At 38.0% G+C, this 27,037-nt stretch overlaps 2 protein-coding genes across 2 annotated transcripts in view; both read left to right on the top strand.

Moving 5' to 3' along the window:
• Nucleotides 1-22,701, top strand: part of MSANTD7 (Myb/SANT DNA binding domain containing 7) — a 43,309-nt gene extending 20,608 nt beyond the window's left edge. The window contains exons 12-15 of the mRNA XM_072749465.1: nucleotides 17,815-18,027; nucleotides 18,618-18,791; nucleotides 21,168-21,238; nucleotides 22,494-22,701. The gene's annotated coding sequence lies outside the window, so the exon portion shown is untranslated. The remainder of the gene's footprint in view (nucleotides 1-17,814; nucleotides 18,028-18,617; nucleotides 18,792-21,167; nucleotides 21,239-22,493) is intronic.
• Nucleotides 1-22,701, top strand: part of HSPA14 (heat shock protein family A (Hsp70) member 14) — a 43,183-nt gene extending 20,482 nt beyond the window's left edge. The window contains exons 11-14 of the mRNA XM_026016299.2: nucleotides 17,815-18,027; nucleotides 18,618-18,791; nucleotides 21,168-21,238; nucleotides 22,494-22,701. Coding sequence (XP_025872084.1) covers nucleotides 17,815-18,027; nucleotides 18,618-18,791; nucleotides 21,168-21,238; nucleotides 22,494-22,572 — 537 coding nt within the window. The 3' untranslated portion in view covers nucleotides 22,573-22,701. The remainder of the gene's footprint in view (nucleotides 1-17,814; nucleotides 18,028-18,617; nucleotides 18,792-21,167; nucleotides 21,239-22,493) is intronic.
• Nucleotides 22,702-27,037: the final 4,336 nt, after the last annotated feature.

Below are 27,037 nucleotides of genomic sequence, written 5' to 3'. Positions count from 1 at the left end.
TTTTTCAGGTGCTTCCAGGTTTATAAATTCCATCTCTGTTCAGATGTATGACAAACATTTAATATTGTTTTCCTTTAATGTGTCTATAGTTTGAAAGTTTTTATATTTTAACTATTGTGGTATACATTGTATAGTGCAGATTGGATTTTTTTTGTTCTTTGGGTGGTTTTCTTTGCAATTTAGTTCAAGAAGGTTTTGTTTTGTTTTGTTTTGTTTTGTTTTGTTTTGTTTTGTTTTGTTTTGTTTTGAACACTTATAATATGCCAGACATTGTGCTAGTGCTTGGGGCCTTGGGCTGCATCATGGAGAATAAGACATGGTATATTGATAGCAAGGCAGCAATGGAAATGAGTAGGTTTGGAGACAGACCCACCTGAACTGGAAGTTTCATGGTTCTAATAGTTCCGGAGTGGGCTTAATTTCCAAATCACTTAATTTCCTGAGCTTTCTCTCTTCTTATGAGGGGGTGATAATACTTATAAGTGATTAGTATTATAACTTATTCTACAGGGTTGTTACAAGAGAGTTAAGAAAAATATCATGTGTAATATATTGTAAGTAATCAATTAATGTAAGTTCTCTTCATTCATTCATAGAGCTCTGACATTTAAATATCACAAATGGTATAGTTCTCAATTGCTGGAATTCAGGTCGAATATATTCTTAGGATTAAGAGTGTTGTTAAAGATCACTCCCCAGATATTTCTAAAATAAAGACTTTTAAGAACTTATAAACAGAGTTTTCTTTTTAGTTTGTTGACCTTCTTACAGTAACAAGCCCCAAATCTCATTGGTTTTCTACAGTAAACAATTTTTTCTCACTTCTCATGTGAGCTGCTGAAGGTGGCTGTAGGTCTGTTGCTATGGCTCTCTTCTGCGTGCTTCCCATTCTGTGACCCGGGCTAAAGGGGCAGCTCTCTGGGACATACATTTCTCATGGCACAAGGGAAGGAAGGATAGAGTTTGCAAAAAGATGCATGGCTTTAAAAAAACTTCTACTTAGATATGGTGTGCTTCACCTGCGGTCGGCCAAAACTAGACACAGGGCTGGGCCTCACAATGGGGCAGGGGAATCTGCTCCGCCTGCAGAGAGGCAGAGTTGGGGTAGTGGTAATGGGTGGGGATGTGTAATCCTCTTAGTGGGAAGGAGGAGGGAATAATTGGACTTCTACTTGCCCTAAAACATTTAATCCACACAACAGCAATATGAGGTAGGCACCGTGATCTCCATTTTCAGGTGAGAAAACCAAGAGGTTTCCAAAGAGGTGAAGCACATAAGTGGTGGAGGTGGGACTGGAGCCCAGGCAGTCTGCCTCCATAATCGAAGATCTTTCTTCACTCATGGCTATGCCCATTGCCTTTCTCATCTTAGGGTCAGAAAGTCTCATCTTAGCAGGATTTGTTTTTGTTTTTTTTTTTCCAGAAGAAATCCTCTGATCTCTTGCTTGAGAAGGACATGTCTGGTTTCTGGCCTGCTGAAAACAGGAGCCTCAGGGTTCCTGTTCCTTAATCTGCAAACTTCCCATGTTCTGCCTGTTTTCAGCACCATGCCCACCCCTGCCCCATGCTGTATGCTTGTACCCACATCCCATACCTGGTCCAAACCTCCATCCCTGCATGTGGGAGAAGGTGCTCTCGGCCCCCTGTCTGAGTTAGGTGAGGGCTTTGGAGAGTCCAGTCACTTTGTGTGTATCCTCTCTGCCAGTCATCCTGCTTTCACATCTGTGCTTCACCCTCCCTTCCTGTGGTGCTTGGTGCTTCCAAGACCTAAGCCACACTGGGATTCTGTGCACGTGAAACCACCTTGTCGTCTCCTTGGTCCCCTCAAACTTAATCTACTTTAAGACAATTCCCTCTCTTTTCCAGCTTCCAGAATTTGTTGAAATTTCAAACTCAAGATCTTATTCCCATTTGTTTTAGCATTGTGCACTTATATCTTAAATTTATTTACTGTCAGTTTAATGGGCTTTTTGGAAGAACACATAAATAAATTGATGTGATTTTAATCCCTCCATTTTAATCTAGCTCCCATACTCTACAGCTGCATTAGCTGCATGGTATTTGATTGATATTATGGTATTGACATACCATAATTTGTAAAACCAATTCTTTGTTTTGGTTGGATAGGTGATTTTGGTTTTATAAACAGCAGTCTTGTGGCTTTGTGAGCATCCTGAATTTCCTTAGAATAAAATCTAGGAGTAAATCCCAAATTTTAAAGCTTTTAGTATTTACCTCCAAATTGCTCACCTGAAAGCAATTTACTTTCCAAGCAGTTGTAAACCTTCATTATTAACATAGCAATTTTTAAAAATTCTCTTTATTCATACTTCTTTTTCTAGAGAACATTAGAATTACTTTTTCAACTTCCTACAAAAAATCCCATTGTAATTTTGTTAGTTTCATTAAGACTGTGAGAGCCACTTGTGCTCTCTCTCCCGTTTGCTTTGTGTATGTATCTCTCCAATAAATTAATTAATTAAATCTTTTTAAAAAAATGAAAAATTTGGGATGGTGTAGTAACTTTACAGTATTTCGTTTTCCTAACCATGAAGTTGATATCTGTCTCTGTTTAGATCTTCTTTAATACTTTAAGTTTTGTGTTTTCTTAGCATTTGCATTAAATTATTGCTATATGGGCTGTCAGATTTCTGGTTATTGTGAATGAGTTGTCATTTATACTTTTGTTTTCTAATTTGTTTTCACTGATAAGTGGAATATTTACTGGATTTTGCTTATTTGTATCTTACATTTTGCCATTCTTTTTTTAAAAGATTTTATTTATATGAGCGAGAACAAGCCAGAGCAGGGTGAGGGGCAGAGAGAGAAGGAAAAGCAGACTCCCTGCTGGAGTCCCAATGTGGGGCTCCATCCCAGGACTCTGGGATCATGACCTGAGCCAAAGGCAGACACTTAACTGTCTGAACCACTCAGGCACCCCTATATTTTGCCAATTCATGAACCCTTGGTATTAAGTTTTCTAGAATTTCCAAGTATGCATTTAAATTAATTTACTGATTAATCCACAGCTAATTATTGAGCACACCTATTCTGTGCAAGCAGGTTCTAGGCACTTTGGATATAGCACTAAGTGTAATGAAGTCTTTGTCTTCATAGAACTTCTAGTAGGAATATCCAGGTAATGTATAAAAGAACATATAAGGAAAATAATTCCCAGTTATGATAACTGTTATGAAGAAAAATAAAGCAAGATAAGGACATAGCTAGTGACAAAGGGTGATTTTTCATTTAAGAGTTCCATATAAGGAGTGGCTTTTGATCAGAGACCTGAATGAAGTGGAGGAACTAGCTATGTGCATATCTGCCAGTTCCTAGGCCTTGGGAACAGTGACATGGGAGGAGCTTGCTGTGTTTAAAGAGGAGCAGTGAGGGTAGTAGGTGTAGCTGAGTGGACCAGGGAGAGATGGTAGTAAGGGAGCTAAGGACCAGATCAGAACAGCATGGATGCCTCTAGCTGTAGGAATAGGAGTACAGTGTGGTTAGACATGTGAGTCTGGGTTTTAGGAGAGTTTTGAGCTGGAGATCTACATTCATCTACATTCATCGGTGCCTGTGTGCCACTTAGAGCCATAACTGGATGAAATAGAACCAAAACAAAGATGAGACCTCAGGATGGGGTCCAAGGCTCTGGACGTTTACAAGCCAAAAGGGGAAACAGCACAGAGGATTTAGGGCTAGCCGGTGAGGAAACATGAGAACCGAGAGACAAGTAACACTGTCTGGGTTAGGGAAGGAAAGGTCACTTGTCCTGTGCTATTGGAAGTCCAATAGGTGAGGCTCGAGAATTGACCACTGGGCTTGACAATGTGCAAGTGCCTGGTAATAGCAGTTTTAGTGGAGTTATAAAGAGAAACATGTTACTGGAGTGAGTTTAATAAAGAACAGATGGTAGGATCAGGGATACCACGAGTAAAGAGAACTCTCTTGAGAAGTTTTTCTATAAGGGCAGCAGGAAAATGCCATGGTAGTTGAGGTGGGCTGTGAGTTCTGGAAGAGGGTTATACATTAGTGGTGATACTTTCTCAAATATGTATCTCTCGCTTTTTTATATATACTTGGTTGCCTTGGTCAGAACTTCCTTCTTTTGTTCTCTTTTTTAGGAGAATATTATTATTAGTCTTTTAACAAAAAATGTGATTACTGGTACTTGGGTTGAAATAGATTCTCATATTAAGCATTTCTTTTTTCCTATTTTTAAAGGGGTTTTATTATGAAATAGGTGGTGAGTCTTCACAAATGTATTTTCTGGATACCTACAAGGCAGTCTTATGGTTTTCTTTATATTTGTCTTAAAGTTAGATGATAAATTATTGATAATTTCCTAATGTGGAACTGTATTCCTGAGATAGACCTCATGTGGTTATGAAGAAATGTTCTTTTATATGTTGCTTAATTTTCTGTGATTATTTATTTATTATTTTCACCTTATTTTATGTGGGTTGGCAGGAAGGAACAGATGGTGTATTTCAGGTTTCCCTACCTTAACCATATTGTCTGAACAAAGTAACCCCTTTTAACATCAGATACTTAAAAGAGGAATGGTCCTGCTTTTTTATTTCATTGGTCTAAGAAGTGCCTTAGCTACTGGCCTCCAACTCATACTCTCATCCCTGCATGATGAGTTTTCCATGGTTTCTCCTGAACTATTGCTTCTCAGTAAGGCCCCAGGGTTTCTGTTTAGGGACAGTGAGAGGCATATGGGTGAGTCTCAAGCATTGTTCAAATAAGAAGCATATTGTAAGCTGGAGGCACAGCTTGGTCCTTCTCTCATCCTTTTCTCATCTTTTCCTGCCCTTACCTCCCTTCTTCTATCTACACAATATGACCTCCTTCCTTTTAATGGTCTACCTTGTCCAAGTTGTAACTTTATAAGCAGAGGAAATTAAGTTTTCTCTCTCTCTCTTTAAAACAACAACAAAACCTCCTGAGACATGTTCAAAGAACTAAGGACATTAACCCTTTTTGGCTCAATTGCTTGAACTTTGACAAAATACCACAATATATCTGATTCATTTACTCAGAATAATACCTTCTAAACCAAAACTTCCAGTACTTTACTTTATTCCAGATAATATAATCATACACAGTGTTCTTCAGGAAAGAGGCTAATATTACCTTCCTTTTCTTCATAGCCTTAAGCACTGTGTGGGAGAGGTTACATGCTCCAGGAGTTATAGGGGCCAGTCATGAACATGAGTAAAGTTGTCAGGTATAGGAAAACACAACTGCCAGAAAATATCAATCTGAACTCAGTATAAAAATACAAATATCCTGTAGTAGAGGTAACATTTTAAATTCCACCTTGAAAAAAAAATAGATTGACAAATAGAAATATTTAATAATTAATGTTCTTTCACAACTAATTTCTCTAGATTTGGAACCTGACACCCTTTTGCTTCTGTTTCACAATGTCAGTGTCAGATCTTACATTTTTGTTATGTTTGGTATAAAATTCAGCCTTAAATCCTTTAACTAGAAGTAATATTTCATTTTTTTCATTTTAATCATAAGAAATACCTGTTCACAAAATAGATTTCTTTCGGGATACCTGGGTGGCTCAGTCCATTAAGTGTCCGACTTGGGCTCAGATCATGACCTCAAGGTCCTGGGAGTAAGCCCTGTGTTGCCTCCATGCTCATCATGGAGGCTGTTTATCTCTGTCCATCTCTCTTTGCCCCACCCCCCACTTGTGCGTGCTCTGTCTCTCTCTCTCTCTCTCTCTAAATCTTAAAATAATAGGTTTCTCTAAACAAGGACAGAATGTTTGTACAGTGGTTTTTAAAATATATATTTAACATAAGATACATGTAGGATTCTAAAATGAATCTTTAACCACGTAATGTGGGAATATGATTTTAGGTTGTCACTTTCATATCTGTAAGCTAAGTTCAACATAAGAAAGTATGCAGATCCCTTGCCAAGTAGGTTTCCACAGTCTTCATTTCATTTCTCTAGGAGTGAGGAAATCATATCTTTTACAGGGACAGAAGTATTGGTAGTTTTATGCAGAATGTAATGTCAGTCAGAAAGATAACGTTTGGTCCCTCATACCTGATGCACCAGGGCTAAGATTTTCCCCACAGATGATATGGAAAAAAGATCGATTTCTTTCTGCACATAAACTATATGAATATCTTTAAGTACTCCACCACAGTTAAGCTGCGTAGCAGCCAGGTAGGACAGCGGGTTGAATGTACCATACCATTCTTCAAAAAAGAAATATATTCCCCACCATTTTTCTTCAAACACACAACAATCCTCTTGGTCTCTCTTTTCCTACTGGATTAAGAGATGGGTTTAAAGAGTTTGAGGAGTTTCACATTAAACTCTTTATTGTCACAGTGCTCGCTTTGGCAGCACATATATACTAAACTCTTTATTGTCACAGACACAAGAGCAAAAATGTGATTATAAATGGCAAGTGACCACTAAGCTGGTGTGAGGGCCACAGGAGGTAGTGGTTGGCCTGCTACGTAAGACAGACCTGTCCTAGTCCAAAAGTTCCTGGCCACCTACTGATTACTGGCCTTCAGGGATGCAGGCTAGTGCTACTAAAGCCTTTGACTTTCTGAGAGACTCTGAAATAGGGATTTTAAATAAATTTTACTGTTTATTTTGAATTGGTTTTATATTTGCACAATTCAAAGTGCAAAGGCCTCCCTCCGTCTCCCCAACCACTCAGTCTCTTTCCCTCCCTGGAGGTAACTAATATTACTGATATTTTGTGAGCCCTGCTGGAGATATTTTTACAAGTAGTGTTTTGATTTTTTTCTTTTTTTTTAATTCTGCTTAAATATTAGTAACTAATTCAGAACTTTTAAAAATACTCTGTAAAGAGGTAAAACATCTTGTATGATAAAATGTGCAAGTTGCTACACTGCACCCTCCATTTCAGAGAGTTTTGTTTTATTGGTATTTGTTTTTATGGTTTTGTTCTTGGGTTATCAGATGCTCATAAGATGAATTTTATATCTTTTCATCTTCTGAAGTATTTCATAGATATTCTCTGTTCCTCACACATTCCAAAGAAACTTTCATCAATTCTCTTTACTGCTTTAATTTTGAATTGAAGAATTTTGTAGACCTATTTCAGGATGATTTCTTAAATTTTTAACATTTGACTTTGTATAATCATAATTTTTAATTTTTGTGTATCTTTTGATACCAAGATTTTAAAGTACAAAGAAATCTTTGAAATCTGGACAATTTCTCTATTTTTTCCTTGAGTTTTTCTGTTTTTTGCTTTCCTAGTTTTGACATATTTATTTTTTCTCCAACTCCTGCCACTACTACCTCCAAAAAACCTTTAGGTCATGTTTTTTTTCTTTTCTAGGTTGGTTTATGTCTGATTTTTTCTTTATTTCTTTCAGTCTTTCCAGACACTTTCATTATTCTTACACTGAATGTCAGTTTATTCCTTCCGTTGTTTTTTCCCCTAATAAAAAATTTAACTACAATCTCACTTCTTTTTTTTTAAGTAATAGAACATTTTTATTTTTTTTTAATTTTTTTTTTTTTTTAAGATTTTATTCAGAGAGAGAGAGAAAGGCAGAGACACACACAGAGGGAGAGGCAGGCTCCATGTAGACAGCCTGACATGGGACTCGATCCCAGGACTCCAGGATCATGCCCTGGGCTGCAGGCGGTGCTAAACCGCTGCGCCACCGGGGCTGCCCTACAATCTCACTTCTTAATAATTTTGGTTTTATTCCACAAGTTTTTTTTGTTGTTTTTTTTTTTTATAAATTTATTTATTTATTTATTTTTAATTTATGATAGTCACAGAGAGAGAGAGAGGGGCAGAGACATACTCAGAGGGAGAAACAGGCTCCGTGCACCGGGAGCCCGACGTGGGATTCGATCCCGGGTCTCCAGGATCGCGCCCTGGGCCAAAGGCAGGCGCCAAACCACTGTGCCACCCAGGGATCCCCTATTCCACAAGTTTGACAGATTTTATTTTCTTTATTTTTAGGATAATCTGACTTTTTTTGTTGTTGTTGTTTAGATTCATGGTTTTTTTTTTTTTTTTTTAAGATTTTATTTATTCATGAGAGACACAGAAAGAGAGAGAGAAGAGAGAGAGGCAGAAACACAGGTAGAGGGAAAAGCAAGCTCCATGCAGGAAGACTAATGTGGGACTTCATCCTGGGACTCCGGGATCACGCCGTGAGCCGAAGGCAAACAGACCCTCAACTGCTGAGCCACCCAGGCATCCCAAGATTCATGTTTTTAATACCCAAGTAATTAAGATGGTTTGATTTTTTTGATAGCTTTGATTTTTTAAGAGTCTTATGAAATTACTGTGAGAGTTATATTTGAAAAGCCTTTAGTAAGAGAAGTTATTAATGTTCAAAATATGTATATTCTATTAAAATTTAAGTCTCAGGAGCACCTAGGTGACTCAGTGGTTGAGCATTTGCATTTGACTCAGGTCATGATCCCAGAATCCTGGGATCTCCACAGGGAGCCTGCTTCTCCATCTGCCTATGTCTCTGCCTTTCTCAGTCTCTCATGAATAAATAAGTAAAATCTTTAAAAAATAAAATTTAAGTCGCAAAAGAAATCTCATGCTACAAACTAGATGTTTAAACAAGTTATTTAAATTAGAATTTGCTGGTTACTGTCAGCATTAATGGTAACACATTCTTAATATTTTTTACTTTTTCAATGAAAATTCCTAAAGCTAAGATTTTCTAGTTTGTTTTTTTGCATAGCATCAACTAATTGCTTCTTTTCTTTAAAGATTATTTATTTACTTCTTCATGAGAGACAGAGAGAGAGAGAAAGAGGCAGAGACACAGGCAGAGGGAGAAGCAGGCTCCATGCAGGGACTTGGGACTTGATCCCGGGATTCCAGGAGCACTCCCTGGGCCAAAGGCAGGCGCCAAACCGCTGAGCCACTCAGGTATCCCCAAATTGATTCCTTTTTTTTTTTTTCTTCAAGATTTTATTTATTTATTTATTCATGAGAAACAGAGAGGGCGGGGCAGAGACACAGGCAGAGGGAGAAGCAGGCTCCTTGCAGGGAGCCTGACACAGGACCCCGAATTGCTTCTTAATAAAGCTTTTTGATGATGAATGTGAGAAATTCGAAAGAGCATACATATTCTACATTTTTATTCTCATGGTATTTGCCTGGGATCATAAAATTTTAGAAAAGACTTATTTTTCTTACCTCCAAAACAGACTTTTTAAGGAGGTCTTAGGGAACTTTGCTCAACTACAAGGCTTTTCTTTTTTTCTTTGTTTCACTCAACTGATATTCCTCATGCCCTCCCCTGAAGATCAGTATGGTATTACTCCTCATTTCACACCTAATGTTAAAGAGGCCTAGTTTTCATCAGTTGATCCTTTCCTCTGACACATTGAGCTTTGAGAACATCCATAAAAAGACTGAAAAATAAGAAGTAATTATTGTTGTTTTTTAATAACTTTATTTTTTATTGGTGTTCAATTTACCAAGATACAGAATAACACCCAGTGCTCAGACCGTCAAGTGCCCCCCCTCAGTGACCGTCACCCATTCACCCCCACCCCCCGCCATCCTCCCCTTCCATCACCCCCAGTTCGCTTCCCAGAGTTAGGAGTCTTTATGTTCTGTCTCCCTTTCTGATATTTCCCACACATTTCTTCTCCCTTCCCTTATATTCCCTTTCACTATTATTTATATTCCCCAAATGAATGAGAACATACAATGTTTGTCCTTCTCCGATTGACTTACTTCACTCAGCATAATGCCCTCCAGTTCCATCCACGTTGAAGCAAATGGTGGGTATTTGTCGTTTCTAAGGGCTGAGGAATATTCCATTGTATACATAGACCACATCTTTATCCATTCATCTTTCAATGGACACCGAGGCTCCTTCCACAGGTTGGCTATTGTGGACATTGCTGCTAGAAACATCGGGGTGCAGGTGTCCCGACGTTTCATTGCATCTGAATCTTTGGGGTAAATCCCCAACAGTGCAATTGCTGGGTCGTAGGGCAGGTCTATTTTTAACTCTTTGAGGAACCTCCACACAGTTTTCCAGAGTGGCTGCACCAGTTCACATTCCCACCAACAGTGTAAGAGGGTTCCCTTTTCTCCGCATCCTCTCCAACATTTGTTGTTTCCTGCCTTGTTAATTTTCCCCATTCTCACTGGTGTGAGGTGGTATCTCATTGTGGTTTTGATTTGTATTTCCCTGATGGCAAGTGATGCAGAGCATTTTCTCATGTGCTTGTTGGCCATGTCCATGTCTTCCTCTGTGAGATTTCTGTTCATGTCTTTTGCCCATTTCATGATTGGATTGTTTGTTTCTTTGGTGTTGAGTTTAATAAGTTCTTTATAGATCTTGGAAACTAGCCCTTTATCTCATACATCATTTGCAAATATCTTCTCCCATTCTGTAGGTTGTCTTTTAGTTTTGTTGACTGTATCTTTTGCTATGCAAAAGCTTCTTATCTTGATGAAGTCCCAATAGTTCATTTTTGCTTTTGTTTCTTTTGCCTTTGTGGATGTATCTTGCAAGAAGTTACTGTGGCTGAGTTCAAAAAGGGTGTTGCCTGTGTTCTCCTCTAGGATTTTGATGGAATCTTGTCTCACATTTAGATCTTTCATCCATTTTGAGTTTATCTTTGTGTATGGTGTAAGAGAGTGGTCTAGTTTCATTCTTCTGCCTGTGGATGTCCAATTTTCCCAGCACCATCTATTGAAGAGACTGTCTTTCTTCCAGTGGATAGTCTTTCCTCCTTTATCGAATATTAGTTGACCATAAAGTTCGGGGTCTACTTCTGGGTTCTCTATTCTGTTCCATTGATCTATGTGTCTGTTTTTGTGTCAGTACCACACTGTCTTGATGACCACAGCTTTGTAGTACAACCTGAAATCTGGCATTGTGATGCCCCCAGCTATGGTTTTCTTTTTTAAAATTCCCCTGGCTATTCGGGGTCTTTTCTGATTCTACACAAATCTTAAAATAATTTGTTCTCTCTGAAGAAAGTCCATGGTATTTTGATAGGGATTGCATTAAACGTGTAAATTGCCCTGGGTAACATTGACATTTTTACAATATTAATTCTGCCAATCCATGAGCATGGAATATTTTTCCATCTCTTTGTGTCTTCCTCAATTTCTTTCAGAAGTGTTCTATAGTTTTTAGGGTATAGATCCTTTACCTCTTTGGTTAGGTTTATTCCTAGGTATCTTAAGCTTTTGGGTGCAGTTGTAAATGGGATTGATTCCTTAATTTCTCTTTCTTCAGTCTCATTGTTAGTGTATATAATGCCATTGATTTATGGGCAATGATTTTGTATCCTGCCACACTGCCAAATTGCTGTATGAGTTCTAGCAATCTTGGGGTGGAGTCTTTTGGGTTTTCTATGTAGAGTATCATGTCATCGGCGAAGAGGGAGAGTTTGACTTCTTCTTTGCCAATTTGAATGCCTCTAATGTCTTTTTGCTGTCTGATTGCTGAGGTGAGGACTTCTAGTACTATGTTGAACAGCAGTGGTGAGAGTGGACATCCCTGTCTTGTTCCTGATCTTAGGGGAAAGGCTCCCAGTGCTTCCCCATTGAGAATGATATTTGCTGTGGGCTTTTCATAGATGGCTTTTAAGATGTCGAGGAATGTTCCCTCTATCCCTACACTCTGAAGAGTTTTGATCAGGAATGCATGCTGTATTTTGTCAAATGCTTTCTCTGCATCTAATGAGAGGATCATAGGGTTCTTGGTTTTTCTCTTGCTGATTTGATGAATCACATTGATTGTTTTATGAGTGTTGAACCAGCCTTGTGTCCTGGGGATAAATCCTACTTGGTCATGGTGAATGATTTTCTTAATGTGTTGTTGGATCCTATTGGCTAGTATCTTGTTGAAAATTTTTGCATCCATAATCATCGGGGATATTGGTCTGTAATTCTCCTTTTTGGTGGGGTCTTTGTCTGGTTTCGGAATTAAGGTGATGCTGGCCTCATAGAACGAATTTGGAAGTACTCCATCTCTTTCTATCTTTCCAAACAGCTTTAGTAGAATAGGTATGATTTCTTCTTTAAACGTTTGATAGAATTCCCCTGGGAAGCCATCTGGCCCTGGACTCTTGTGCCTTGGGAGGTTTTTGATGACTGCTTCAATTTCCTCCCTGGTTATTGGCCTGTTCAGGTTTTCTATTTCTTCCTGCTCCAGTTTTGGTAGTTTGTGGCTTTCCAGGAATGCACCCATTTCTTCTAGGTTGCCTAATTAATTGGCGTATAGCTGTTCATAATATGTTTTTTAAATCGTTTGTATTTCCTTGGTGTTCGTAGTGATCTCATCTCTCCTTTCTCATTCATGATTTTATTAATTTGAGTCTTCTCTCACTTCTTTTTAATAAGGCTGGCTAATGGTTTATCTGTCTTATTAATTCTTTCAAAGAAACAACTCCTGGTTTTGTTAATCTGTTCCACAGTTCTTCTGGTCTCGATTTCGTTGAGTTCTGCTCGAATCTTAATTAACTCTCTTCTTCTGCTGGGTGTAGGATCTATCTGCTGTTTTTTCCCTAGCTCCTTTATGTGTAAGGTTAGCTTTTGTATTTGAGTTCTTTCCAGGTTTTGAATTGATGCTTGTATTGCGATGTATTTCCCCCTCAGGACTGCTTTTGCTGCATCCCAAAGATTTTGAATGGTTGTATCTTCATTCTCATTAGTTTCCATGAATCATTTTAATTCTTCCTTAATTTCCTGGTTGACCCTTTCATCTTTTAGCAGGATGGTCCTTAACCTCCTTGCGTTTGAGGTTCTTCCAAACTTCTTGTTGTGATTTAGTTCTAATTTCAAGGCATTATGGTCTGAGAATATGCAGGGGACGATCCCAATCTTTTGGTATCAGTTCAGACCCGATTTGTGACCCAGTATGTGGTCTATTCTGGAGAAAGTTCCATGTGCACTTGAGAAGAATGTGTATTCAGTTGAGTTTGGATGTAAAGTTCTGTAGATATCTGTGAAATCCATCTGGTCCAGTGTATCATTTAAAGCTCTCGTTTCGGGATCCCTGGGTGGCGCAGCGGTTTAGCGCCTGCCTTTGGCTCAGGGCGCAATCCTGGAGTCCCGGGATCGAATCCCATGTCAGGCTCCCGGTGCATGGAGCCTGCTTCTCCCTCTGCCCTGTGTCTCTGCCTCTCTCTCTCTCTGTGTGTGACTATCATAAATAAATTTTAAAAATTAAATTAAAAAAAAATAAAGCTCTCGTTTCTTTGGAGATGTGCTTAGAAGACCTATCGAGTACAGAAAGAGCTACATTGAAGTCACCAAGTATAAGTGTATTATCATCTAAGTATTTTTTCACTTAGGTTATTAATTGATTTAAATATTTGGGAGCTCCCAGATTCGGGGCATATATATTGAGGATTGTTAAGTCCTCTTGTTGGATAGATCCTTTGAGTATGATATAGTGTCCCTCTTCATCTCTCTATCCCGAAGACTACAGTCTTCGGGATAAATTTTAGTTTATCTGATATGAGGATGGCTACCCCTGCTTTCTTTTGAGGACCATTTGAATGGTAAATGGTTCTCCAACCTTTTATTTTCAGGCTGTAGGTGTCCTTCTGTCTAAAATGAGTCTCTTGTAGACAGCAAATAGATGGGTCCTGCTTTTTTATCCAGTCTGAAACCCTGCGCCTTTTGATGGGGTCATTAAGCCCGTTCACGTTCAGAGTTACTATCGACAGATATGAGTTTAGTGTCATCATGATATCTATTCAGTCCTTGTTTTTGTGGATTGTTCCACTGAACTTCCTCTTAAAGGGGAATTTTAAGAGTCCCCCTTAAAATTTCTTGCAGAGCTGGTTTGGAGGTCACATATTCTTTCAGTTCCTGCCTGTCTTGGAAGCTCTTTATCTCTCCTTCCATTTTGAATGAGAGCCTTGCTGGATAAAGTATTCTTGGTTGCATGTTCTTCTCATTTAGGACCCTGAATATATCCTGCCAGCCCTTTCTGGCCTGCCAGGTCTCTGTGGAGAGGTCTGCTGTTACCCTAATACTCCTCCCCATAAAAGTCAGGGATTTTTGTCTCTTGCTGCTTTAAGGATCTTGTCTTTATCTTTGGAATTTGCAAGCTTCACAATTAAATGTCGAGGTGTTGACCGGTTTTTATTGATTTTAGGGGGGGATCTCTCTATTTCCTGGATCTGAATGCCTGTTTCCCTTCCCAGATTAGGAAAGTTTTCAGCTAGGATTTGTTCAAATACATATTCTGGCCCTCTGTCCCTTTCGGCGCCCTCGGGAACCCCTATTAAACGTAGGTTTTTCTTCCTCAGGCTGTCGTTTATTTCCCTTAATCTATCCTCATGGTCTTTTAATTGTCTCTTTTTTCCTCAGTTTCCCACTTTGCTATCAACTTGTCTTCTATGTCACTCACTCGTTCTTCCACCTCGCTAACCCTTGTCGTTAGGACTTCTAGTTTGGATTGGATCTCATTCAATTGATTTTTGATTTCTGCCTGATTGGATCTAAATTCTGCAGTCATGAAGTCTCTTGAGTCCTTTATGCTTTTTTCTAGAGCCAGCAGTAACTGTATAATAGTGCTTCTGAATTGGCTTTCTGACAGTGAATTGTAATCCAGATTTTGTAACTCTTTGGGAGAGAGGACTGTTTCTGATTCTTTCTTTTGAGGTGAGGTTTTCCTTCTAGTCATTTTGCTCAGTGCAGAGTGGCCAAAAACAAGTTGTATTGGGAAAAGGAGAAAAAGAGAGGAGAGGAAGAAGGAAAGAAAAGAGAAAAAGAAAAAAGAAAAAGAAAAAAAAAGAAAGGAAAAAAAGCATGGTGGAAGCAAACAGAAATCAAAAAGCAAAAAAAAAAAAAAAAAAAAAAAAAAACCACGGGGAGTATCTTCTGATTCTGTATACTTTTAAGTACCTTGACTTCCCCTGGAACTGGTCAGTCTAGCTGGTCTTCTGGGGGAGGGGCCTGTTGTGCTGATTTTCAGGTGTTAGCACTTGGGGGACCTGCTCTGCCCCCTGCCTGGTGCAGGGCTCAGTGGGGGTTGTTCACCCCGTGAGGCCCCAGGAGGAACAACCGCAGTTGGGGGGCCAGCTCTGCAGCCCGGATTCAGCCCCTGCAGTAACTCTGGGGCTCTCCGTCAGCAGGGCCTGGAGGCTCCGGGGGCGGGGCCGCTGATCTGCTCAGCTCGGGGCAGGAGCGTCCTTGAGGTCCTGGGCCCTCCCGGCCTCTGCCTGTCCCGGGGGGAGGCCGGATCCTGGGCTGTGTCCCGGCGCCCTGTGCTCCGGAGCCTGAGCTGTTGGGTTCGCGCTCCCGGCCGCGCAGCCCCCTCCACGCAGAGCCGCTGCCCGAGCTCCTCCGATCTGCTCCTCCGGGTCCTGCCGTGTGCTGCAGTCTTTTAGGGAGCTCGGCCGTGGGGTATGGCGCACTCTCCTGGGCGCGCAGGTGTCTGTTAGTGTCCCAGAGAGCCCGAGGGCATCCCTGCCCTCCTGGGTCCTGCTCTAACTCCCTGCGAGCCCCTTTCCAACTGGGAAGGTTGGTGCAGCTCCTGCTCCTCCGGGACGGGGCTCTCCTGCCCTGGGGACACTCGCCCCGGCCTCAGCCCGGCTCCTCGGGACCCCCTCCCCCTTGGAGGCCTTTTGTTTCTTTAATTCTCCCCCCCCCCCCCCCCCCCCCCCCCCCCCCGTCTTCCTACCTTGATAGAAGCGGGAACTCTTCTCACTGTAGCATTCCAGCTGTTCTCTCTTTAAATCTCAGGCCGAATTCGTAGATTTTCAGGATGATTTGAAGGTTATCTAGGTAATTTAGGACAGGTGATTTGGGGACCTACTCTTCAGCCGTCTTGCCCCTCCTCCCAAGAAGTAATTATTGATGATTTCCCTTCTTAGGCTATTTAATATCCTGTGTGCCTATGGAGATGTAAGTGTTAAGTGTATGAATAACTGAGGAAATTAAGGTCTTTATAAAGGAGCAATTTTATTCAGCTTTAATGAGGTGTAATTGACAAATAATTGTAAGCTATTTATAGCATATAGGTGAGATTTGATAATATGTATACATTGTGATAGGATTCCCACCACAGTGTCCATTAGCACATTAGTCACCTCATATTTTTACTTTTTTTAGGTCAGGGGTGAAAACACATAAGTTTGCTTTCTTAATAAACCTCAGTCACAGGGTACTATGTTATCAACCATAATCACCATGTTATACATCAGATTCTCAGACCTTACTTACACCTGAAATTTTGTACCCTTTACCAGCCTCTTCCTATTTCCCCCACCACTTAGCTCCAACCACTTTTCCATCATCTGTTTCTATGAGCTTGACATTTTTTTTCTTTTTTTAGATTGCACATATAAGCAACACCACACAGTATTTGTCTTTCCCTGTGTAGTTTATTTGACCTCTCATAATGCCTTCAGATTCATTCATATTGTTGCAAATGACAGAGTCTCTTCCTTTTTAAAAACTGAATACCTCACTATGTTTGTATATATGCCACATCTTTATCCATTTACCCATCAACAGACACTTAGGATACTTCCATATATTAGCAATTGTGAATAATGCTGTAATGAACATAAGAGTAAAAATACTTCTGAGATAGTGACTTCATTTCCTTTCAATATATACTCAGAAGTGGGATTGCTGGGTCATACGATAATTCTGTTTTTAGTTTCTTGAGGAATTTCCATACTGCTTTCCATAGCGGCTGTATCATTTTACATTCCCAACAGTGTACAAGGGTTCCCTTTTGTCTGTATTTTTGCCAATACATGTTATCTCTCGTGTTTTTGATGAGAACCACCCTAACAATTGTGAGGTGATATCTCATTGTGTCATTGTGGTTTTGATTTGTATTTGCCTTATGATTAGTGATGTTAACCATCTTTTCATGTGTCTGTTAGCCACCTGTATATCTTCAGAAAAATGTTCAAATCCTTTACCCATTTTTTAATTGGGTGGTTTGGTTTTTTGCTTTTGAGTTTGACTTCCTTTTATATTTTGCATATTATCCCCTTTTCAGATATGTGGTTTGCAAATATTTTTCCCATTTTTATAGGTTGTCTTTTCATTTTGTTGTTGGTTTCCTTTGTTGTTCAGAAGCTTTTTAGTTTGAAGTTACTTATTTTTAGTTTCGTTGTCATTGCTTTGGGTGTCATTACTCTCCTGACTTCAGTGAGCAGCTTTATTACTATTACTTGGAACTGTATTGGGAAAATCTCTTATCTTTGTTTCATTAAGATTATTTTTTGAAGATTTATTTTGTTATTTCATTTGGAATACATGTATTGACTATCCGTGTTGGTTTCTGTGCATTACATGTAACTGCCACGTTCTAGTCTTAACACATAGCAAATGAACTTTGTCAGTCAGCCCAGCCGAGGCTCCTGGTTGCTTCTCAAACCTTTGTGAGATCTCATTTTAAATTTTGCTTTTATGAGTAAAGAATATATTAAATATTTAAATGTGTTAGATATATATTTATACATGTGGTAAGTACAACATAAAATAATGTTAAAATAGGGCTTCTTATATTTTACTATTACATGTAGTAAAGATGGCTGAACCTGGGCAGCCCAGGTGGCTCAATGGTTTAGTGCTGCCTTCAGCCCAGGGTGTGATCCTGGAGACCCGGGATCGAGTTCCGCGTCAGGCTCCCTGCATGGAGCCTGCTTCTCCCTCTGCCTGTGTCTCTGCCTCTCTTCTTGTGTCTCTCATGAATAAATAAATAAAATCTTTAAAAGAAAAAAAAAGATGGCTGAACTTAAACACACAATTTTGAGAAATAGCTATTGTTTAAAAGTAAAAAACTGAAAATTATTTTTATTTTCCAGGTTGTCCTTTGTGGAGGCTCTTCTCGAATTCCAAGGCTACAGCAACTGATTAAAGATCTTTTCCCATCTGTTGAACTTCTGAATTCTATCCCTCCTGATGAGGTCATCCCTATTGGTGCAGCTATAGAAGCAGGGATTCTTATTGGGAAAGAAAACCTTTTAGTGGAAGACTCCCTTAAGATAGAGTGTTCAGCCAAAGATATTTTAGTTAAGGTATGTTTAACTTTACTTTACTTTTCCATAAAAGTAGTATCAACTTATTGCCATAAGTTTTTATACATATCATGGTTTTAAGTGGAACTTTATATATTGTTAAAAAGTTTAAATTTAGATTTATAATTTTACATTTAATGAGTTTCTCATGTTCTTTCAGGTGGTGTTTTTTTTTTTAAGATTTTATTTATTTGAGAGAGAGAGGAAAAACAAGAGCAGGTGGAGAAGAGGAAGAAAGAGAAACAGACTCCCCGCTGAGCAGTGAACCCCATGTGGGGCTCCATCCAAGGACCCCAAGATCATGACCTAAGCTGAAGGCAGATAGATGCTTAACTGACTGAGCCATCCAGATGCCCCTAACATGTTAATTTCTTATATTTTTAATCATAAGCTTCAAATCCAGAACCTGTTTCAATTTATTTTTAAATAAAGTAGGTTGAGATTAAGAATCATTTCTATTTTCTTCTCTTTGCCGATCTGTAGTTTCCAAATTATCAACAAGGAATAAGTATTATATTTATAATAGGAGTGACTTTACTATTGTAATGATAAATATCAAAGGATATACATATTATTTTTCTGTTTATTAGGGAGTCGATGAATCAGGAGCCAATAGTTTCACAGTACTCTTCCCATCGGGGACTCCTTTGCCAGCTCGAAGACAACACACATTACAAGCCCCAGGAAGTATATCTTCAGTATGCCTTGAACTCTATGAGTCTGAGGGGAAAAACTCTGCAAAAGAGGAAGACAAGTTCGCACAGGTGAAGACAAATTTGAACAATGAATTAGTCATGTGAAACTGTTTAGCTTTTCCTTCTTCATTAGACTCAGTTTAATATCAATATAAAATGTATATAAGACATCTAACACATTTTTATGAATGGATTACTTCTTTTAAAAGAAAGAAGCAATTTTAATCTGAAAGAGTTACAGGAAAATAAGAACAACATACAATATGTATTTTTTCTATTTGCCTTTGTGTTCTCAGCCCTCCTTGGTAAAATGTAAGTGGCAGGGGAAAATGACATTTTTTGGTTTGCCATATGCCAGGTGCTATACCAGGCAACTTACATATATAATCTCAAAATGCCATGAGATAATAACTTTGTTCATTTCATAGATGATTGAGAAACAGGTTCATGGCAGTAAATACCTTGTTATTTTCCTGATTGGGCTAAGATTTATCCTTAGTTTGTTTGGCTCCTGGCCCCTTCCTCTTGCCATTATACCGTACTGCCTCTGATACGGGATACCTTTGCTTTTCCAAAATACCACATTCATATTTCACACTGTCAAGTCTTCTGCGTCCTTTAAAAGGAATGAAGTGGAGCCACATTATTTGCTTAGAAACATGGCCAAGAAATATAATTACACTAAAACACATATACAAGGACTGCAGAGCCATATTTATAGTCTGATGTCATTTGTGTCTAAATAAAAAGTTTGAGAGCACGAGTGTGGGTGAGGGAAATGGTGTTTGGGTAGGTGTGTGTATATAAATATCCATGCATAGATACAGAAAATATCTAAAGGTATTTGAACTATATTTAGGAAACTTAACAGTGGGTAGATTTGAAGGTATCAAGAGGGGTTTTTTGTTTTGTTTTGTTTTGTTTTTTTTACTTTTTAACACTTTGTCCTGAATTTTTAATCAACAGCACAGGACATGCGCATGAAATACTTTTATAATGAAAATAAAACAAATATGGTAACCAAAGAGAATGTATAGTACTTTAAGCTTTATATCTATTTTCTAATTTCAACAAAAGAATAATGAAAACACACATACAAAACATATCTGGGCTCCACCTCAGACATCTTAAAATCTAGGGCTTCTTCAAAACTCCTCCAGATGTTTCTGTTGTAGATTACTAGAATATAAGCCCTTTCCTGTGTACTATATTTCTAAACTCAGTTGGCTGTCTTAGTAACCCCTTAGCTTCTCTCTCTTGTACATTACCTTTTTTCCTCACATACTACTCTAAGACTCTGCAGCTACTGTCACCGTATCCTAACTTACAGATGCCAGAAGGAGAATGGTTAGTCACCTAACACTGAATTTGGAAGATACTGGTTTAAAAATCCCATCTGTTCTAGCCTCTCTGTTTTACAAAAGAGTAAATCAAGGTACTTAGTGCTTGCCTAAGGACATAAGACTTGCTATTGGCAAAGTCACTTCCAAACTTAGTTTATTGGTATACCTTTCGTTAGGAAGCTAAAGAATTTTTTGATAACTTCATTAGTATCTCTTACATACAAATGCAATCATAGTTGTACAAAAGAATTTGTCACGTGTTTCTTTAAATTGGTTTATTAGGGGGACCTGTGTGGCTCAGTGGTTTAGCGTCTGCCTTTGGCTCAGGTTGTGATCCCAGGGTCCTGGGATTGAGTCCCACATTGGGCTCCCTGCAGGGAGCTTGCTTTTCCCTCTGCCTGTGTCTCTCATGAATAAATAAATAAAATCTTAAAAAAAAAAAAAAAAAGAATAAATTGGTTTTCCAAGTGTATTTAAAATATTGGAAATTTTAAAAGTTTATATGGAAGTATATGTCAAAATGTAATTTACATGTTACTGGTACTGACTTAATAACCAAAAAGCAAAGAAGTCTTTATTTTCTGAGACACGGAATACTTCATACAGAAGCAATCATTTTAATCTAGGACATCACATTTAAGAGGAACAAATCTATTAGTTATATGCTCTCCTTCCAGAGGAGACATTTCCACTTAAGAAAGCTTAGTCCTATTCTGATTTTGGTAAATGGTAGGAAAACCGAAAACTGCCCTATTTTAAAAGGTTTGTTTCAGGGATCCCTGGGTGGCGCAGCGGTTTGGCGCCTGCCTTTGGCCCAGGGCGTGATCCTGGAGACCCGGGATCGAATCCCACGTCGGGCTCCCGGTGCATGGAGCCTGCTTCTCCCTCTGCCTGTGTCTCAGCCTCTCTCTCTCTCTGTGTGTGACTATCATAAATAAATAAAAATTTAAAAAATTTTATTTAAAAAAAAATAAAAAATATAAGGTTTGTTTCAGTAATAAGTAAGATTTGATCCATTGGAATAACTGGTGCATTAATATTTTGACTTTATAATAATACTTTGATGTACTAAATGATCTTTGTATTATTTTTGCACAAACAGGTTGTACTCCAGGATCTAGATAAAAAAGAAAATGGATTACGCGATATATTAGCTGTTCTTACTATGAAAAGGTACAAAATTAAACTACTTCTGATGTTGAGAAAATTCACTGTGAGGCTTGACCTTTTTTTCTTAGTTTGTTGGTTCTTCACACATTGCCATTCTAGGAAAATCATATTTTAAAGCTGACAAAGATTTTACCAACAAATTATATTTTCTGCCGTGCAAAATTGCTGTCTCTTACAAAGAAAACTGTATCTCAAGTCATTTGCATTCTGAATTGTTTTATGGACTCTTATTTTGGTGTGGTCAGCCTAAAAAACTGGTCCATGAAGTTTGAAGTATAATTTTTATCAATTTTAAATATAGTTCTCTAAGGTTTAAATAATTAATATTATTTGTCCTATGAAAGGATAAGTTTATTTCAATATTGCTACAGAAGATCTCTAGGAAGTAAATTCTTAGATAAATCCAGATATTAACCACGCCACTAACAACCAGCCATGCATAAGACTATGTCTTGCAAGTAAATCATTTCCAAATTAACCCTGGGGACAATTCATCCCATAACCATACTTAGCAAGAATGTCAAATTCATTAGAGTAGGTTTGCCTTGGCCTGCCTGGGCTTAAAAATGGCAGGTTGGGGCAGCCCCGGTGGCTTAGCAGTTTAGCACCACCTTCAGCCCAGGGCATGATCCTAGAGACCTGGGATCAGTCCCACGTCGGGCTCCCTACATGGAGCCTGCTTCTCCCTCTGCCTGTGTCTCTGCCTCTCTTTCTCTCTGTGTCTCTCACGAATAATAACAACAACAATAATAATAAAAATGGCAGGTTGCATCTTCAATGTGTATGAAGTCTTAAACTTGAGATCTTTATCATTGTATCATGGTTTTCAAGGAATACCAACTTCTGTGTCACAGGTCTAGGAAGAGATTTTTTTTTTTTAATTTTTATTTATTATTTATGATAGTCACAGAGAGAGAGAGAGGCAGAGACACAGGCAGAGGGAGAAGCAGGCTCCATGCACCGGGAGCCCGACGTGGGACTCGATCCCGGGTCTCCAGGATCGCGCCCTGGGCCAAAGGCAGGCGCTAAACCGCTGCGCCACCCAGGGATCCCCTAGGAAGAGATTTTTAAGAACAGCTACCTAATTATAGCATATGACATTAATTTTAGACATTTAGACACTGATATTGTGTTTCTTCTTAATACTCTTCTTTCAGAAATTAAAATTATCTCTTTACTCAAAGTCCTCAAATAATTTCTTTAGAACTTTCTGCTCTTCTGACATGAGCTTATAAAATGTTATTTTTTGTTTGTTTAGGGATGGATCTTTACATGTGACGTGCACAGATCAAGAGACTGGAAAATGTGAAGCCATCACTATTGAAGTGGCATCCTAATGTTCTAAAGAAACCAGAAATTTTTTAGATTTTAGAATATTATTTGGTTTTGTTTACAAGTGATGTTTATATTAAAATACCTTTTGAATGAATTGTATATGTTTCTATTAAAATACAATATATTGGTAAGTGTTGCAACCTTTTTTTGTTTTCCATTTAAGATGGGAAATATAAAGTCCTTTAGTAGTGGGAGACATAAGGAGCTTTTTCTATCATGAAGCTATTTAGAATTATTTGATTAGATGGAAGGAAATTTTACAAGAAATTTAACAGTGTCTTTTTTTAAAAATTTTTGTTTCTATAACTTCAAATTTGAAGAAGTCTTACTAATTCTTATTAGACAATAAACTAAAAACAATTTGAAAATCTTTGACATTAAATGAAGAAATTGGAGAGCCATGTGCAAAGTAAAATACCATTTTTGCTTAAAAGAAAAAAGTAAATTCATAACCCAACTGTTGTATACACATATGTATGCAACAAGCATAGGAAACAAAAATCTAGAAGGCTGCCCACCAAACTCATAACAGTGGCCTTTTGGTGGACAGAAATATTATAGGGTGCCACTTTCACCTTTCCTTTTTACAGATTTAGTGTGATTTTTCTAACATATTTATCTCTTGAAATTAAAAGATCTTTTTCTATTTTAAAGAGAGGGCTAGCCACATTCCATTTATCAGAGAACAGTCACTAGTACACTGGGATACTCAGTGGATTACTAATGAAAAGCTTATTCACTAACTAAAACAAGACAACTAATCTGTGTATATTGAAAAAAGAGCTGGAAGGTAAGCAGTGTACATCAGACTCTATTATCAAGAGAGGATTTTCCATTCATTTCTCTCCTTGGTTCCCAGAAGACTTGAGAAGAGGAAATACCTTTACCCAGTGGTAAAATTAAAAAACAGTGCTGTTTTTATCTCGTTCAGGCCTTGTGGATGTGCTTTATTCATTATAGTTTATTTTTTTGGAGCTAGGTTGCAGTAATATTCTGTTTCTAAAGATACAGAAACCAAACATTTTTTCCTGATTATTCTGTGTCAAATTATTGACAGAATCAAAAAGAATTCAGATAAGATTTTGACTCCACAAAGAAGCAGACTCAAAGATATATCTTTTTGATTAAGGCTAAATACTTAGCTATTTTTTAGGATCTTTTCCAAAGTTATAAAAACTTTGGAATCAAGTAAATAAATGTAAATTAAATGTTTTCAAAAAATAGGAAAACAGCATCCAAACTAGTTGAACTCCTTTCCGTTATGCTTTGGAAAGTGCTTTAGGATTTTATTTTGTAGTTATTGATACCTCTTTAAACTAGATCAGGCCCTGGCCAACTATAGCCAGTGTGTCAGTTCTTCACCATTCCTATTTTTGTGAATAAAATCTTACTAGAACATAGCCAGGCTCAATGGTATATGTATTGTTTGTGGCTGTTTTCACACTGTAATGGCAGTGAGTAGTTGCAACAGAGACTGTGGCCCACAAACTTTAAAATACTTACTGTCTCGCTCTTTATAGAAAATGTTTGTCAACCCCTAAAGTAGATTAATGAAACTTATAGAATAAAATATCATAAGGATTTATCCAAAAGTTTTCTTTCCTTCCATGTCCATTAATTATTTATTTATTTGACTGCTTTCTCCACTAGAGCAGTAAGTATTGTGAGAACAGAGACACTCTTAGTCACCATTATGTCCCAGGCCCTAGAATAATACCTGAACATAGGTGTTCAGTCAGTGTCTATCAAGTAAGTGCATTACATGGAAGAAAAAAATAAATCATCTTTTTATTCTACAGGACAATGGTCACCAGTAAGTACATCTTTTGCATATCTTATGATTTCTTTAGAAACAATAAAGAAGGAAAGGAATACCACTACTTCTGGCTTCATTAGTCAGCTTTGCATGATTTTTTCCTCAGACATACCAAATTTGAAATTGTCACCGAAGGTGCTCTGTTGCCTAGTAAAATGTAATCCAATTTTTTTTGCATCCTCATATGACAAGTTATTTTTCTTGGGGAAGTTTTGCCTTAACCTAACTTTTCTTTCTTGTGTTTTACTTTTTCAAGATAAAAATAGCTTTAACATTCTTCTAATTATAAAATGATACATGTTTTATTATAAAATTAAAATTTCACAAGAAAGGGGCATCTGGGTGGCTCAGTAGGTTAAGCTCCTGACTCTTGATTTCAGCGCAGGTCATAATCTCAAGAGTTGTGAGGTCCAGTGTCAGGCTCCAAGCTCAGCAGGAGTCTGCTTGAGATTCTCTTTCTTCCTCTTCCTCTGCTCCTCTTCTGTTCACGCATGCACATGCAAATTCTCTCTGTAGTAAATAAATCTTTTTTTAAATGTTAAAAGAAGTAAAATTGCAAAGGAAAATCTAAAACCCATCCCTACCATGTTGAGTAACAACTGTTAAGACGTTTTTGATGAACATCTTGATAATCTTTTCATGCACTTACCAATTATCTTTGCAGCATCACATATATTTAAAAACATGAGCACTTTTGCTAGTAAAACAAGATGGTACGTCAAACTATAATTTTGCCTATCTACATATCTGATACTGTCTAAAGGACAGAGCCAAATATGCAGCTAGAAATAAATGCCTACATATAATAGTGTGAAAATCCTGGGATGACAACATATCTGGCATCACAAACAAAGCTTTTATATGTATAAGATCTTTTAAAGATTAAAAGAAATGTATCAGCACAAAACAAATACTGTGGGAAAATGTCGAGATTTCTAGAATAACTGAGTGACCATGCAACATTTATAACAATACCAGTTTGTTTGCTTTAATTCTTTATCTCGAGATAATTTTTTAATTATGACCTCACTCTGCCTGAGTAGTTGCAATAGAGTGTAATCTAGCCTCTTTTGTTTTCTACATGTAGAAATAGAAATAGATTCAGAGGAATTAAACAATTTATTCAAGAACTGACAGTAAATGTGAAAATTTGAACTAATACTCATGCTTTTTTTGTGAAGTTTTTCTTGCTTACTATTCTAAGCGCTTTATGTACATTTCATTTAAATTTACACTGTCCATTCTACTGTTCCCTGCCTTTCAAGAACATTCACATGAAAGAGGAGACATTCCATGGGTCTCCAGAAATCATGTTTGCAATGGTTTTTATGAAAAAAACTGGGGAGTAGAGGCATAATTCTTTGTTTCCCTTGAGGCATTGATATATTCCTCTCAAGTTTGATTTCCCTTTCTATTTATAGCCAGGATTTACCAAGATCCTCAAAAGTTTTAGTCTTAGGACTCATTTACACTCTTAACAATTATCGAGAACAGGGGTGCCTGGGTGGCTCCATTGGTTAAGTGTCTGTCTTCAGCTCAAGTCACGGTCTCCGGGGTCCTGGGATTGAGCCCTGCACTGGGCTCCCTGCTCAGCAGGGAGTCTGCTCCCTCTGAGCCTCCCCCTCCTTATATTCTCTCAAGTAAATAAAATCTTAAAAAAAAAAAAAGTTATTGATAACCTAAAGAGCTTTTATTTATATTGACTTTATGGTAATAGTTATTTACCAGAGGTGTTAAAAACAAGAGATTTTTTTTTTAAATCCTTCACTTTTAAATTTAAAAATTAGATGTTAAGTAACATTTTTATGAAAAGTAACTTTTCAAAAAAGATTTAGTGGGTAAGTGTATCATTTATGCTTTTTCAAATCTCTTTAATGTCTGCCTTGAGAAGATAGCTCTGTTCTGTTTCTTCATTAACTCTGTTGCAATATCCAAGTTGTATATTCTCTGAAAAACCTCACTCTATACTTGTGAGAGGAAAAAAGGCAGATAACATCTTGGTATTATTATGAAAAGTTTTGAACTTATGAGCCCCCTGAAGGGCCTCAGGGTCCCTGTCCCATAGTTTGAGAGTTGCAGTTTTAGATAGTAGACACAGTGGTGCCTGTTGAAGAGACCAGGTCTCATCTGTCTCCTGGAATTAGTGGGGTTGGACATGAAAAACAACTAATTTACAAAAGAGTCTAATCCATTCTGTAAATTTTTACTGATACTGAACAAGACCTAAAGAAACAGACAAGATGACTACAAATGTTGGGAAGTGCATTTGGTGCAAAGAAGAGAGAATGGAAGAGGGTAGGTACCTACTTAGAGTGACCAGGAGACGCCTCTGAAGAAATGGAAGCAGCTAAGACCCAAACAATAAAAAGGTAGCCAGGTGGAGAGGAGCTTGTCTTCTAGGAAGACAATTCTTCCTACAATTACTTCCTACAATTAGGAAGTAATTATAGAGTTGCCTTAAGGTATTTGTTTATTATCTGCTCCTCCCACTAGGATATAAGGTCTAGGCAGACAGTCTTTTTCTTTACTGTTTTAGCACCTCATACAGTGCCTGACACATAGGAGATGTACCATAAAAGATTTCTGAATGGATGGAAAACATCCTAGAGAACAGTGAGCAAAGGGGAGAGTGGCAAAGTAAGGTCAGAGTG

Source organism: Vulpes vulpes, chromosome 2 (assembly GCF_048418805.1).
Source record: "Vulpes vulpes isolate BD-2025 chromosome 2, VulVul3, whole genome shotgun sequence".
NCBI lineage: Eukaryota > Metazoa > Chordata > Mammalia > Carnivora > Canidae > Vulpes > Vulpes vulpes.
Note: the sequence above shows the minus strand (reverse complement) of the source record. Positions and strands in the feature narration are given on the sequence as shown.